A 17,022-nucleotide genomic window follows, 5' to 3' on the forward strand; every position below is an offset into this window, starting at 1 on the left:
TGCTGAATGGATGACCCCCCTTAATTGTACTAACAAGCGATATGTTTTACTAAAACAAAAATAAAAAAGGTTTTGACTGATTTTTTTTATATTAACAGAAAGCTAATAAATCTTTCCTTTTTTTTAGAATGTCTAAATAAAATTATTTATATAATTCTTATTTTTATTTATTTATGTATATTTAAATGTCAACCAAAATAAGAATACATAAACAAATAGAAAAATAATAATATAAATTATATTATTTAATATAAAAAAAAGATTTTTTTTTTAATTCTCCTAATATAAAAAGTTTCAGTTAGAGCCTTGTCAAATATAGCAAAATAAGAATTACTTAATAAAGTAATTCATTTTGTTAAGGAAAAAGCGCCAGAGCTTTAGTAAATGAAGGAGTTACATTGTAATTTATGTTACACAAATTTATAATAAAAATGTGTTTTAACTAAGCATCGTTGCTTAAAACTTAAATGTAAAAACGTAACATTTAATATTCTTTCGCATTAAAAAAGTTAAGTTTTTAAACAAAATTTTATCATGTTTTTGTTAACTTACGTTACATGAAAATTGCAAAAGTTCTTTTGTTATTTTCTTGAAATATGTATATATTATATAAAGTATAAAATCTGACCAACAACAATTTGAACATGTTAGCTCCATTTTCACGCTAAATTAATTCTGAGTATGCAAATAAATTCATGGTTAAAATAACATTTTACAATGATACTTTTTTTATCATGTGACAATGAGAAAAAGCGTAACTTTCGGAAGCATAAAAATAACCTAAATAAATTAATATACTAGTAAAGGTATAATTTAAATAAACTTTCATGTGTCTACATTAATATTTATTTGCTAAAAGTGTGTGTGTGTGTAAATATTTATATATATATATATATATATATATATATATATATATATATATATATATATATATATATATATATATATATATAGATATATATATATTATATGTTATATGTTATATAATATATATTATATTATATATATATATATGTATATATATATATATATATATATATATATATATATATATATATATATATATATATATATATATATATATATATATATATGTAAATTATGTTAGTGTATTTTACAAATAGAGTGCTCAATGTTCTTAAAGAACAGAGCGATAATAAATTAGTAAAAAACACTTATCTAACTTTTATCTTCGACTTGAAGTTTCACCATTGCTGGATCATCAGGAAGAGTTCCTTCCTGATGATCCAGCAATGGTGAAACTTCAAGTCGAAGATAAAAGTTAGATAAGTGTTTTTTACTAATTTATATATATATATTATATATATATATATATATATATATATATATATATATATATATATATATATATATATATATCGACTGCTGGCCAAATGTCTCCGGACACTTGGATTTTGTTCAATTTTTTAATTAAAACTCCCATAATTATTTCAAAAAAATTCAAATATCATATTTATTTTATAAAAGATACATATAGTTACTATTTAAGAAAAAAAAGAGACAAAAAATGAAATAAAAAATATACTAACAACACTATTATTATTAAACTGTCTTTTCGTCAAAAAATAGCCCACGAGTTTTTATCACTTTTTTTACGATCCGTGGCATCCTATTTATTAATTTATCTATTATTTTGGGTGTAATTGATAACCAGGATTCTTCTAATATCTGCCACAGGTGCTCCTTGGATCTTGGGCATTTTAGTCTGACCTTTCTGTCCAATTCTTCCTACAGTAACTCTATTGGGCCCAAATCTGGTGATTGGGCCGGCCAGGTCATATTTTTGAAGACACCATTATCCTCTTGTTCCTTTATATAGTTCTTACATAATTTTGAGATGTGTTTAGAGTCATTGTCCTGCATAAAAACAAAACCACGACCAATAGTTATTAAGCCAGAAGGTATAGATTTGTTTTCTAGAACTGTTTTTTATTGTTCTTTTTTTCATAATACCCTCAATTTTAACTAGATCACCTACACCAGTTGAAGAAAAACATCCCCATACCATAACTGACCCACCACCATGCTTGATTGTCGGCACTAAACACTCTGGGATCATTTTTTCTTTTGTTGTTCTTCTGATGTAAATTCTACGTCTTTCCCCAAACAGTTCAAATTTGGACTCGTTGGTCCATAGTACTTTTCCCAGTCTTCTTCTGTCCAATTTTGGTGGTCTATAGTCCATTGTAGCCTTTTCTTTTTATTTCCAATCCTCAGCAACGGTTTCCTGACCGCCATACGGCCAGAAAGTCCTGCTTGTCTAAGACGTCGTTTTGTAGTGGTTAATGAAATAGATTTTGAATGACTCCTATTAAAGCCTGAAGTTATTTCCGAGGCCGTAAGTCTTCGATTTCTTTTACTCATCAATATTATACTATTATCTTCTGCTTTTATTGTCTTCTGTGGTCTACCAGATCTTTTTTTGTCTTCAAAAGTGCCTGTTTCTTTCCATCGTTTGATGGTATCTTGTACAGTACTTCTGGCAACTTTTAATTTTTTGCAAATTTTACGAAATTGAAAAACTTTCTTTATGTAATGTAATTATTTCAGAACATTTTGCAACCATCAAAGAAGGTTTTTTACCAATATTTTTAATTAAATAGTCGAATTTTAAAATTTTTTTCAAGATTTTTTAATGCAACCGTCATTAATATCAAATGAAAACTAGACAAAACTAAATATTGTTAATCATTTTAGTAGGCTATCATTGTATTATAAATATTTACTTCATGTTTCAACAAATAATTACATTTAACAAGACCAAACTCTTTAGAATAATGTAACGCTATATATCAAGTCAAAATAAACAATTAAAAAAACAAACTTATTTATGTAAGTTTGAGGTCAGTAATACCCAATTACTGACCTCAAACTTTCATAAACACTTAAAATTAGTAAGTTTAAGTATTATAAATTAATATTATTGATTAATTTAATGATACAGGATAGATTTTAGCTTTTTATATAAAAATATCAAGTGTCCGGAAACTTTTGGCCTGCAGTGTATATATATATATATATACATATATTAATTATATATTATATATAATATATATGTAATATATTCTATATACTATATATATACCTGTATTTTCCATTAATATTTTCAGTAGTCTTGTATTTGTTTTGTTTTTTTGTAGTTTTTCTTAATCATTGAGGAAAAAAAAAATTAAAATTTTAAACCACTAAAATACAACTAATAAAAAACATTTAAATTAAAAATTAATTAATTTGCGTTGATTGACAAAGTTCTAAGCAATTTTTATTTATATTAGAAGAACAGGAAATAAATATTTTTTCTTTTTTTTCAACATCTAAATAAAGATATTTATTCAATTTATGTATTTTTATACATTAATCGGACAGAAAAAAAACATATCTAAACTTTTTACAGTATTTGTGCTAATAATAAACTATAAGTAATAATACCTATGACACTGGTGCATACAAGTACAAATATTTTAAAATGGTATTTATAAAAAGTTTGCTCAGTTTACAATAAAAGTCCTTATACATTTTCAATTAAACAAAAAAAAATTTCAATTATAAACTATCATTTTCTAATTCTAAGTATCACTTCTATATTGTAGTTGTAAATGTCAATTCTATATTGTAGTTGTATGTATCTATAATGTAGTTGTATTCTATTTCATAGTTCTAAACAGATTTTTTTAAATTTCAAGTTCTTTTTAGAATTTTTTTGTCGTAATCTAAATGCTATAAGTTATATGTCCTCTGTTTTTATTATTTATTCTCCTTTATATAGTTTGAAAATTATAAAGTTTTTTGAATAGAAATGTTTAATGTTTCTCTGTTATCATTGTCCAGTCTAGTTCAAGCATCGCAAATTACCTGCATCAAATATAAAAAAAATAGTGCATTTTTGGAAATACACAATCTAAATGAAGTTTTTTTCTAAGATTTGATTTTCTGCGAACTGCTTTAAAAGCAGCTTTTAGTTACATAACATTTTGTTTGTCTTACCAGTAGCAATTACTGAAAAAAAAAATTTTTTAATGTAAAACAGCTTTTTTATACTGTTGGTCAAATGTCATAAAAGTTTTTTTTTAAACATTAGGAAAATTAAACAATAAAGAAAAATTTTTGTTAAGTATTTGTTTTTTGAATTTTTTTTTGAACTATGTTAACAGCAAATAATTTAATATATTATTCATGCTATTAATAACAAAGAATTTTAATCAAATAAATACAATCAAATAAAATCGTCTGTGTGGCAGCCACAAAGTTTTGTGACTTTAAAAACTGCTTGCTTAATTGTACAATAATTTTTTTGACTTAATTCACTGCCAGTAAGGCTGCAAGCAAAGAGCTGGGCTGCATGTTGGGAGTTACTAGAAAACAAAGAAAAGTGCTAAAAAACAAGAAAATGTTTGACATAAGACTTAAAAAAAACTGCAAGCTGTAATTTGAGAAAAACATGAAAATAAAAAGTTTAAAGCATTAATGTGAAAATTAATTAAATTAATAAATAAGATTTAAATTAAATTAATAGAAAACAATAAAAATATGAAGGAACAGTTACAGTAAAAGGATGCAAATTGAATGAACGACAAGTCATGCAAGATTGAGTTTCAGTGACATAGCAAATGACAGAAAATTTGAAAAGTAAAAAAAGTGATGCAACATTACAATAATGGGATAGAGGCTCAAACTTAATTGCTAGAGCATGTTTAACAGTTTCAATATGTTTTTGGATCTTGTCTGAAAAAGAGAGGGCTTCTTTAGAAGAGTCAGTTTGAATATTCCATAAAAGAACGAGTTCTATAAAAGTTGCAGTAGAATGATGTGTTAAGTGATGAATCATGCATGGTTGTGTTTTGAACTATTGACAAGGGTTAGTACATTTTTTTTTAACAAGAGATATTGATACAAGATTAAAATGATGCAGTAGTATACTAGTGGTAGAACCTGAGGTTTAAGGTTCAAATCCACCCTACATTGGCGGAAGGACCACACTTAACTTGTTTTTTCAAGCAGAAACCTTTTTTTTTTTTTTTCAGGTTCATGTTTCAGAGTTAAGAGTGAGTTGCAAATAAAAAAAATTAAATTTTTTAACTTTTTTCTTATTTTTAGAAAAGTAAAAAAGGGCATTTACTTTTCTAAAAGAGAAATGGCATCAATAGAAGCACACTTATGACAACAGTATTCTTTAAAAGGGCGAGTGAGAGATTTATAGAGGTAGAATGTAATCAGGAGTAGTAATGAAGTAATGGCAAGCATGATAAAGAGAGGCAACCTTAGCAGACACAAACTTTTTCAATAGGTTGTATGGTTTCCATAAAAGACCTTTACTGAAAAATAAAAGACCTTTACTGAAAAGACGTAATATAAAGGACTAAGTAATAGGGCTACCATTCATCAAAATAGGAATATCAACAGCATTACGATAGTTATTAGCAGAAAACAACTGAGTTTTTAAAAAAACTAGCATGCCAGACTTTATCAAAAGCTGTTGATACGTCTGGATAAATGTCTCTTTCAGCTTTCCATCTAATGCAAATGAAACCTTTATGTTATAACCATTAACAAGTTAGCAGTAGAATGAAAAGATCAAGATTTGTATTGATTGTCAAGAGTTAAAATATAGATGACATTAAAAAAGTTTGTTTTCTAATATTAGTCAGAAGGTTTAAGAAAAAAAGTTGAGTTTTAGTGTTAGAAGGGTCAGTAGTTTTAGAGCTGTTCAGTGTGATTAGTATTAGTATCACTAATAACAACAATATTGGCTGATCAAGAAAAGCCTTAAAAAGATTTAAATACTGTTTCTTTTTAGGCTTTTTCATTTGAATATAGCAAATTTTACAACTTTTTTATTAACTTAATTTAAGGTCAAAAGAATGCATTAACCCAAGAAACAGAGTTGTTAGAATCACTGCTCCAGGAAGTGGAACATCAAGTAAATATTAGTTTAAAATTTTATCAGTGAAGTTTCTCTATTAAAATTGTTTATTCGTCCACAAGCTTGTTATCCATTTAATTTTAAAGTACATTTTTAGTTTTTTTTTTTGTTTTTTTTTATTAAATAGTTTAGAGTTTTTATAGATCCTCATAATGTTTTCATCTTTTATTAAGTTTAATTTTTTTGGTTTTTTATATTTCTAATATATAAGAATCTACACTGAAAAGTTTTATTCAAGTTATCTTTAAAATATTTATTTATATACTTACTTTTTACTTATTTAGTTGCGAATTTCAACAAAAAATTCTTTAATCAACAAAAGCAATGAGCTGTTACAAATGTTTCAACAGGTTTGTTATTCTTAACAAAAAATTTTTAACCATCCTTACATTTTCTTTTCTCTGTGAATATTCTGTTGGTCCAAAATTACAGCATCTATCACGGTTGTTGGTGTTATCCTGGACCAGTCAAAAGTTTTGGACAAATGATTGTTGAAAAAACACTTTTTACGGAATCAGTAAAAAAAAGATTGATTATTCAGATTGTTTATTTTACTTGACTCCAACTGTAGGTATTGGAATCACCAAAACAACTATTGCACCTATTTATATTGGTGTATATCAAGGATCCATCCTATTTATTATTTACTTTAATGACCTAACGAATAAAAGTTTCTAGTCATAAAGTAAACGGTACTGTGTTTTTTGTCAACAGTGAGAATTAAAGTATTAAAAAGAATTTTCTTATGGAAATATATGCATAGAGACTAATGCAATCCGTACAAAAAGATGAATTTGATTGGTTTGAAATATACCAGTAAATTGGTTATACAATACCTTTTCATTTACTTGATTGAATTAATTTACATTTGAACATGCACATTTTTGCACAGAACTTAAAAAAATTGTAATTAAAAATTTCTACTTAGTGTGTCTGGTTTTATGTTTGATGCATGAAGTTTATTTATGCACAAACACACTACTAAACATACACATTTAAAAGCTGTGACATCAAAGGGTGACAGAAATAGTGCCGAAAAATGAACTCCAAAATAGTGTCAAATACATTAGAAAGGCCTAATGTTGCAAAAAATAAGAATAGTGTTGCAAATGAATTTAATGAATAGTGTCGAAAACAAAAAAAAGGAATAGTGTTGCAAATGAATTTAATGAATAGTGTTGATAACAAAAAAAAAAGAATAGTGTTGCAAATGAATTCAATGAATAGTGTTGAAAACAAAAAAAAAGGAGTAGTGTTGCAAATAGTAAAAACGGAATTATTTCAGAAATTTCATCAATTGCTTATTTTGCTTATCTTTATAGTATACAACTTTTACAGAAAAAAAATAAAGAATAATGAAAGAAAAAATTGCTACCAAACCTCAAACCTTCAGTCAATGTAGCGGCACTCTTTTGGGCAGCAGGCTAAAAGATAGTTGGTGTATTTACTGAAGCCCCTGGCAGCAGGCAATTTCAGTATGACATCAGACATATTATCTAAACACACATATGTAGTTATTATTATTAACTTATTTTTGTTACTGTTCATTAAACTCCATTAGGACATAATTCTTTTTTTTTATTTCTGACAATTCATTAAATTCATTTGTGACATTATTATTTTTTTTGTTTTTGAAACTATTCATTAAATTCATTTGCGACACATTTTTCCTTTTTTTTGTTTTTGTCACTATTCATTTTTTTGTCACTTATTCCTTTTTTTATTTTCGACACTGTTCAATAAGTTCATTTGCAACAATTATTCTGTTATTCTGTTATCCTTATATCTGTTATCCTTATTCTGTTATTTGACAATCAAAAATGGGACAATTTGCAACACTATTTCTTTTTTACATTTTCGACAATTTTGCAACAAAAGTTTGTGACAATTAAAATTTTGCTACACTATTCTTCCACACCACATTGAGTTTGTAATGTTAGGTAGTAAAAAGGCTGCATATAAAATTTATAAGTAGGTTATTAAGTAAAAATGTTTAGTCTTATTTCCTTACTATTTAATATCATGACTATACTATATCCCTTTACTATTCCACCCCTCCTCATTTATTTAACTTTTATCTGATTATCATGTTTAAATTTAGATTAAAAATCATACCAAGTTGTAAGAGTTATTTGATTTGTCAACACAGTGCACAAGTTGATTGTGTTATAAAAAAATATTATTAAATAATAAATTAAAATAAATAATAAATAGAATTAAAAAAAATGTAAACATTAAATCTTTTAAATCAATTTAAAATCAATTTTTGCTTAATAACTAAAAAAGTTCAAACAGTCAGTTTTATAATAGTTTTGCCATGTTCTTATTTATTTGTTATTTATGCTATTGTACAAATGTAATATTTCAGTTTTTTCTTGAGCTGCTAGTTCATTGCATCTACCAGTTGCTGATTGAACTTTTAAAGACGAAGTTTTGCATAAAAGGCGTATTATTGTAACCCAGCAACTATATTTTTTTTCTGGCCAAGTAAAAGTGTTTAAGGAAAAAGACAGCTTCATTAACTTGATTAAAATCTCTTGATTTTCTTCAGATACTTTCACAATATTGTCTTTAAAAAATTTTGCATCATAAACATATTATATATATGTTATTTCATGACGAGTAAAAAGCATACGCTGCATTGTAGAAACATCTACATGAGTATACATAGTGTCAAATGAAACACATCTTATCTGTAAAGTAGTTAATAATTGTGGTGTAAAACATTGGTGGTTTCTTGTTTCTAGAATTGTTGAAAAAGTAGCATAACATTTTTCTAATTTAAATGTTATGCACCGTAATACAATTGCATTATTTGAAAATGCATTCCTTTTGATATTTTGTCTACACCAATCATATATTTTTTCAGGTAAATTGATAAGGTCTCACACCTAAAAATTGATAAGGTCTCACATCTAAAAACGGTTCCATATTCAATTTTGAGGACCAAAAAAACGACAGATAAGGCATTAATCTGCAAGGTCTCAGGTATCACCAGATGTAAAAACTAAAATCTAATCTCTATAGCAAAAAGAGAAAAACACTTTTAAAGTTTTATAGCACTTTGCTCTACTGAGCGCACTTGGAGCTCCGTTGAAAATCTATTTTGTTTGTTTTTTTTCACTTTTGGGTTATTGAGTTTTTAAAAAATATCAAAAACTCTTTACATATATGTGTTGGCTATAACCTGACAAAAAACCAGCTCTTTAAAACTTGTGGTTTGTGTATAGGGACCTAAAGTATAGGGTGTGGCACTAAAAGCCTCTTTAAAAAGAGACAACGGATGCTTTAAGTTTTTATTCTAACCTTATTATGGAAGTTTCAAAATTTAATAGAATGAAGCCTTGGCATGTATCTTTCAGGCAAAAAAAATAGAAGCAAGATATTTTTTATCTGTGCAAAAAAATATAGCTCTTGAAGTAGGAAATGCAGTGTTGTACAATGTTTCTGAATTTATTGCTCTAAAGGGTACAGCATTGGGCATTTTTAGTGAGCAATAAACAGAAACCTTGCATTCAATCTTCAGTGCTCAATGGGCTAGGTACAATAGAATCCCTGACCACCCTGGTTATGGAGGTCAGTTACTGAAATGTGTTATTGACTATAACAGCAAGCATCTTTGGGACCATTTTTGGATAGGTTTACCTGAAAAAATATATGATTGGTGTAGACAAAATATCAAAAGGAATGCATTTTCAATAGATTTTTGGATAGGTGTGATCTGTTAGTGATTAAACTGGTCCATGCTACAAGAATAACGTTAAATAAGACAACTAAATAATAACTGTTAAAAAGACAGAGCACCCAATGCCATCACAAGCACTCTTTCCATGTAATGTAGCAAAAATGCCATTCTGCAAATACCTCATGATATTGTTCATGGTGACATTAGTTAGATATGTTTTTATAACTTTTGTATTGTGAACCTGTACCATCACTAATACAAATGCAATGGTAAAGCATCAACTCTTTTAATTGTTTTATTACTTCATAATTGAAACAATGTTATAAAACATTTATAATGTTATAAAACATTTGTTATAAAACATTTGTTATAAAACATTTGTTATAAAACAATGTTATAAAACATTTAGTAATTAAACATTTAAAAGAAAATAAGATTAAAAATTTTATCTTATTTTTTTCCATACAGTTAATAACTAAAGATGCAATGTTGATTGACTGTTGTTTCAATGGATTCTGTACTGTATCTTGAATTAAAAAACTTTAGTTTTCAGCAAAGTCTTGTATTTCTAAAATATGATTACTTAGTAATGTTATTTTTAGATGCTGCAAATATGCTGCTTGATTTTTGACTATGTAGTGGTCTTTTAATTGGTCTATTTGTTGACAAGCTTTTTTAATAAATTCATCCACTGAAAGAGTTACTGGAACTATATCATGTTTTTTGTAGGCTTTTTGTCACTGATTAAAGCTGATTTCTTCCATACTGTGTTTCCATACAATGTTCCATGCTGTTTTTATAAAACAAAGTAGTAAGTGTGTAAAGTGCATCATAAGATCTAAAACATTGAGTAAGATCTAATGATGCACCAGCCATTTATTTTTAATTACTATCTAGAAAGATTTAAATACTTACAAGATAAGATATTTAAATACAAGTTTTGAAGTAAAGAACAAAAGTTTCTATGAGTTTTGGATCAACAAATAAATAAGAAATGATAAATTTTATAAAATAAAGTTATAAAAACAATAAAAGTTATAAAAACAATAACTTGTCAATAATTTGTCCAAAAACAATTGCTTGTCTTTTATGCCACAGCTTTTAAATGAGTATGTTTGTTTGAAGAACAGAGTTTAAATGAGTATGTTTGTTTGAAGAACAGAGTTTAAATGAGTATGTTTGTTTGAAGAACAGAGTTTAAATGAGTATGTTTGTTTGAAGAACAGAGTTTAAATGAGTATGTTTGTTTGAAGAACAGAGTTTAAATGAGTATGTTTAGTAATATGTTTGTACATGAAGGCACTTCATGCATCAGACATAAAACCAGACACACTGTGTTGGATATATGTTCAGTTACAAAAGTAGGAGGTGCTAGGGCTATTTAAAAACTGTGTTTAATTAAGGTTAAATCTAAGACTTATTTTATGAAGTACTGATTATGAAATACTTTTGCATATATGCATACTTTATATTAAGATATATAATACAAACTAAAGTACATCAATATCTCGATTTTTATTGTTTTTAATGTATTTTGTGCTAATTTAATTGTTCTAATTTTGTAACTTCCCCATGAGTACCTTTTTTTTTCTTTCTGAAATCACTGTAATGTAGTCTATTAAATCAGTAAAAAAATCTTATTAAAATCAGTGTTGATTTTAAGTTACAGGTCATTTTAAGTAAAGGCAAAATTTCTTAAGTTTTAGCTGAAACCATTTTTAGGAGTCCATAAGTTTTTACTTTATCTTTTTTTTTCTGAAATCTAATAAAGTATATTCACTTTAAAAAAATGTCTTTTCAGTTTTTAATTTTTAGATTTTGTATTTTGACCCATCAAAAATTAATTTTCTAGATTTGCAAATAATTTTTTAAGCTTTTTAGGTAGCAATTACGGATAAAATATGACATTTAAAAATTCAATGTCAAATTTTTTTAAAATAAGTTTAGAGTTTTATGCAATAAAAAAAACTAGAAAGTTTTTTTAAATTTTGCTTTTAAAATATACACCTTTAAAGTATAAATAAAACGTGCTTTTGATACTATAGATTTTATTTTTGGAAAAATCAGAAATTTCAAATAACCATATCTTATGAATTACAAAAGATTTTATGTTAAAATTTTCAGGAACTGCTTTTTTTATTGGTATAAACAAACCCACTAAATTTCATAAAAACCTAAGGTGTTCAATGATGGATCTTGGTCCACTTGGCAACGAATGACCCTAATCATGTTTTGAAGTTTAATGTTTTTTGCCTTAATTTTTACAAGTTGTTTTAATTTAGTTTTTAACTCATATATCTATAAATTTCTGTTGTATATCATAAATTTATATAATTTTTTTTTCTTTCAATTTGATAAGTTTCAGTTTGTAAAATTTGAAAAAATATCTCACTTTATTACAGTATATGATTTTTGTTGTTTTTTGTGTTGAAAAGCTGTAAACCAATTCTTAAAAATTTGATTTTAGCTATTACCTAGTAACCTAGAAGCTGTTACCTAGTAACCTAGTAGCTGTTAGCTAGTACCTGTTGAAAGTAACTTTTATAAAACAAACTTTACACACCAACTAAGGTCAATAAACAATATGCTTAAAACATCGTAGAATATTAGGTGTTTTTTTTTACTTTCAACTCGTGTTGCATCAAAAAAAATGAAATTTTGCATCTTTAACAAATATACATATCCCATTCACAAGCGTTTTTAGGAAACATTTAACTTTTTTTAATATTAATCGGAAAACAACTTTTTATTGAGAAAATGTTTCTCATTTTAATTTAATCTCAAAATAGTTATTAGATTATTATTGAATTTTTGAAAAAAGTTTAATTTTTTTAATATTATTATTATTTATTTTCATTGAAAAATAAAATCAGAAGAAAAGAACAAAAAACATAAAAAACTGAACAAATTAAAAAATATGATTTTTAATTTTAGGTGCACAGAAAACCAATGGCTTCATTTGTTACTGCCTCCATTCCAGCTGACTTTAATAGGTTAATTTTATTTTTTTATTGATGATATCAGCATTTTACTGTAAAATAACATTATAAGACAAATTTTAAAAGTTTCAATTATTTGTTCAATTTCTGTTGTTATTCTACTCTAATTTTAGTGAAATCGTTCCACCATATGATTCAAGCATGTTTAGTATACAAAACTTCAGTAAATTACGTCAAAAAGGGGATCCTGTTTACAGTGAACCTTTAAATATTAATGGTCTTAGTTGGAGGCTCAAAGTTTATCCTGTATGAAAGTTATTTTATGATTTAATTTTTGATGTTTGACTTTGGTTGTAAAATAACATTGAAATAAATATTGAAATAATAGAAAAAATTAATTTTTTGTGTGTGTTTGCTTAGGATGGTAATGGTGTTGTCAGAGGAAATTATTTATCTGTATTTTTAGAGTTAACCTCAGGTCTTCCCGAAACATCTAAGTAATTTATTTACAAAATTGGTGTATATTTTTTATTAAAACTTCTTAAAACTTTAAAGTAATTTGTTTACAATTTTTATGTATGTATTGGATTTATTTAACTATATTATTTACATATTTGTATATTTATGTTTTCATAATTATGTTCATTATGTTTTTACTTTTTATGATTTTATTTCATTATGGGTTTTTATTTTTAGGTTTAATTTTTATTCATTTTTGATAATTATGACCTTGTTATGTTTTGACAAATTCCTTATTGAGAAATTTTGTTCATTTTAATAGATATGAGTACAGAGTTGAAATGGTTCATCAACTATGTCAAGATAATTCTAAAAATATTGTCAGAGAGTTTGGTATAATGCCTTATTTTTTATTTTATTTTGCTTTTTTTTTGCATTTGAAAAAACTACTTTTTGTAACGTAAAAGACTTTACATTTTATTAAACTTGATAAAAGATATATATGCAAACAATGTTTTGTTCCATAACTTTATTTTGATTCAATTATTTTGTAAAATAAACTTCAAGTAATCAGGGTGTTAGTCAGAAAAAAAATTCATACAGCGTTTTGGCGAAATTGGGAATTTAGGTGCGGCTAAAAAAAAAAAAAAGGTCATTACATTCTGACATTTAAAAAAGTAGATACAATTTTTTAGATACAATTTAGTTTCAATAAAAATTTTCTATTTTTGCTGGGTTATTCATAGGATTATTTTTCTGTTTTATTTTTCAGGAATATTTTTATATTTTATAAATGTTTAATTATAATTATTCAACTTGTTTCATTTTGAGCAATTTTCGTCAATTTTCATTTTTAAATTGCTTCTCTCCTTTGTTTAATATTATTGAGAGAAAACTAGAACAAAAGACAATTGTTTGCAGTTTTAATGAATGAATTAATAAATTTATTTACTGAAACTTTGATCTATTTTAATTGCGTAAATCGCTTTTAAATACAGTTTTAAAAGGTTTAAACAATGAGTTACATATGTTGTCTTCTTTTATTTTTATTTTCTTTTTTAAATTATAAATGTAAAAAAAATGCTAAATAGTATTTAATTTTTAACGAAACATTTTTGACAATTTCCAAGATCCTCCTGTAACTTTTTAACTTGTTAAAACAACTTTTTAACGACAGTCGATAAAAAAAACTATGCATTATACTTAGGAATGCCAGAATTTTACGGCTTTTACGAAGGAAAACACTAAAAAAAAATTATTGCAGGTTTGTAAAATCCGTAAAATTGTAATTTTTGTAAAATCCAGACGTTTGACAACCCAAATTATATGGAAAGATTTGGAATATTTCAGATTTAAAATACTTATTATTTTAAAACTAAAAGTTTTAAAATATTAAAAAAAAAATTTTAACTTTTTTACATAGGTAGTCATATTATTGTTCATCATATTTTATATTACAATTTTTATCATAAGATAAATTCAAATAGTAAAAAACTTATTTAAATTGATGGTTTTTAATTAAAGTTAAACTAAAGTTTCCTAAATTTTAATAACCTTTTATTGAAAAATGTTGGCTCGCTTATTTCCGTCAAATATAATGCTACTTTTATTTAAATACTCGGTGTAGTTAATTAACTACACCGAGTTTTTAAAATTACAAATTATTCGAATTTATATATTTGAAATTGGCATAATTTTATAGGCGTAATATGTCCAAACAAAAGCTTTAGATTTTTTAAACTTATGATATACTTAGCTTTTTTAACATTTGAAGAATTTTTCTCTTTTTTATATAATTTTCTAATCCTTTTTACTACCCCTACTTTTGAATACAAAGAATACCATTTTGGAGCCTTTAGATCACTTTCGCTTATCGGTGTTAACATGAATTTAGTTAAAATCTTTTGAAAAAGTGCCTTAATTTACTATAGATCCTAGTTCTAATCGTTTCTGACCTATTAGCTTTATATGCTTTATATAGCTTTATAAATGCGGTAGCAGTGTAGCGGCAAAGCGCTTGCTTCACAAGTGAGAGGTTCCGAGTTTGATCCCCACCACGCCCCTGGCAGTACCGCGCTCAACTTGTTTCTCTGCGCAGCGGCCTCGTTCGTCAAGGTTTGTGTTTCAAAGTTATAGAGTTGAGAGAGGGTTATAACCACAATTAAGTAGCGTCCTCGTCTGTATCGGCCTTCTGGGCTTTGGGGAGGTGAATTAACAACAACAACAAAAAATATATATATAGTTGTCAAAATACAATATTTCTATCAATTTTTACAAAAAATACAAGAATTCCGACCAAAAAAGAACTTGCAATCAAGAAAAAGCGCCAATAAACGTTAAAAGTTTTTAATCTATGATGTTCATTTTACCTAAAAATCATATTTATTTAAAATCTTATACGAATTTGGACAAGCGAATTAGGATTTTAAGAAGACTTAAAAAAAAAAAATCTATGGTCTGGGTTTTTCCACTTCAAACATTTATATTTTATGATAACGCAAAATTAATCATTTTATTTTTTCCGTCTTTTCATGATTCACAGACCTGATCATTTAATGGAAATATGTAGTAGTCAACAAAATATCATACAGACGCTATAGTATTTTAAAGTTGCCTTAACTACACCGAGTAAGTAACAAAGACATTTAAGGGACAGATCGATCTTTTTCGATTTACAAATATACATTAAATATCTACGTAAATTTTGAATTTGTAAATTAAAAAAAAATTAATTATTGTAATTATTGTAAACATTGGTTAATAATTAATAATATTATAATATTATTTAACTATCTTCTTTTATGTTTTACGCAAATATAACATATACAATACGTTTCATTGCAAGTTTTATTTTTGATTTTTTTTTGTTGTTATTTTCGGTTTACTTTACCAGCTAACTTATTTTACCAAAATTATTAATAAATCTTTTAATATAAAAACGTTATTAACTTATTTTATATTATAATATTTATTAATATGCAAATTTTATTTGTAACTTAAGATAAAAAGCAAGAATGTAAATAAAGAGTTTTTGAATAACAAAAATAAATTAATAAAATAATTTATTAAACGTATTGAACAATTTTAACTGGAGAATAACTGGCGTAAGTTAAAAATTAAAAACTTTTTTTTTTCAACTTTTGAACGAATAAACTTGCTTGTTAATGACGACACTTTTTTTTTCACATTAAAAAATCGATCTTAACTCTTAATTGATTAACTTAATTCATTTCCTTGTCGTGCGTACTAATTGCGTTTTTTACTAGTCTAGCGCAACAATTTAAATCTGAGACTGATTTAATTTATTTTTTTTACCATGGTCTTAAAAACCTTTGGGAATTTTAAACCAATTGGGAAACTGCGTTATACGCGGTTTCCCAATTGGTTTTCCCGCTGATAATAGCAACACTGAAATGTTGTTCATAAGACTAAATAACTAAATATTATTTGCATCATTTTGAAGTATAGATTTACAAAAATCCCAAGTTTTGAAAATAAGAATATGTTTGTTATGAATAAATTATTTACAAAAAAAATTTAGCATTGGGATATAATTTTTCTGTCAGTATTAATAATCTTTTAAGACTGGCAATAAAAGTATAGATTTCAGATAAATGGTTGATAAATGCTATCATTGTTCATCTTTGGTTTATACTTTGTCATTGTCTTCTTCATCATCTTCGTCATTATTATTACTTACCGTTGTTTCATCAAATTGACTTTAGTTTTATTTCATTTTCCTTAAATATATACAATACTTTAGAAACAATGTGGACCTAAAGAGTAAAATCTTGAATTTTTCTTACTATTCTATTTTCTTTATGTATATTGTTACTAATTTTTTTTGATATTTTTCTCTATATTTATTTTTATTAACAAGATGGTTTTTTTTTTTTATTATGTTGGTTGCTAAAAATATTTGAAGAATTCAAATATTTTCAGGAACCAACATAAAATGTTGTTAGTCGAATATCAAATCAAAATAGTTAGAAATCATC

The 17,022-nt window shown here is 25.6% G+C and overlaps 1 protein-coding gene across 1 annotated transcript in view; it reads left to right on the top strand.

Moving 5' to 3' along the window:
- The window catches only part of LOC100197314 (E3 ubiquitin-protein ligase TRIM37), an 88,179-nt gene that overhangs the window by 56,524 nt on the left and 14,633 nt on the right, over positions 1-17,022 (top strand). The window contains exons 11-16 of the mRNA XM_065807743.1: positions 5,871-5,938; positions 6,226-6,291; positions 12,561-12,619; positions 12,739-12,871; positions 12,986-13,062; positions 13,347-13,417. Coding sequence (XP_065663815.1) covers positions 5,871-5,938; positions 6,226-6,291; positions 12,561-12,619; positions 12,739-12,871; positions 12,986-13,062; positions 13,347-13,417 — 474 coding nt within the window. The remainder of the gene's footprint in view (positions 1-5,870; positions 5,939-6,225; positions 6,292-12,560; positions 12,620-12,738; positions 12,872-12,985; positions 13,063-13,346; positions 13,418-17,022) is intronic.

Source organism: Hydra vulgaris, chromosome 10, assembly GCF_038396675.1.
Source record: "Hydra vulgaris chromosome 10, alternate assembly HydraT2T_AEP".
In the NCBI taxonomy this organism is placed as follows: domain Eukaryota; kingdom Metazoa; phylum Cnidaria; class Hydrozoa; order Anthoathecata; family Hydridae; genus Hydra; species Hydra vulgaris.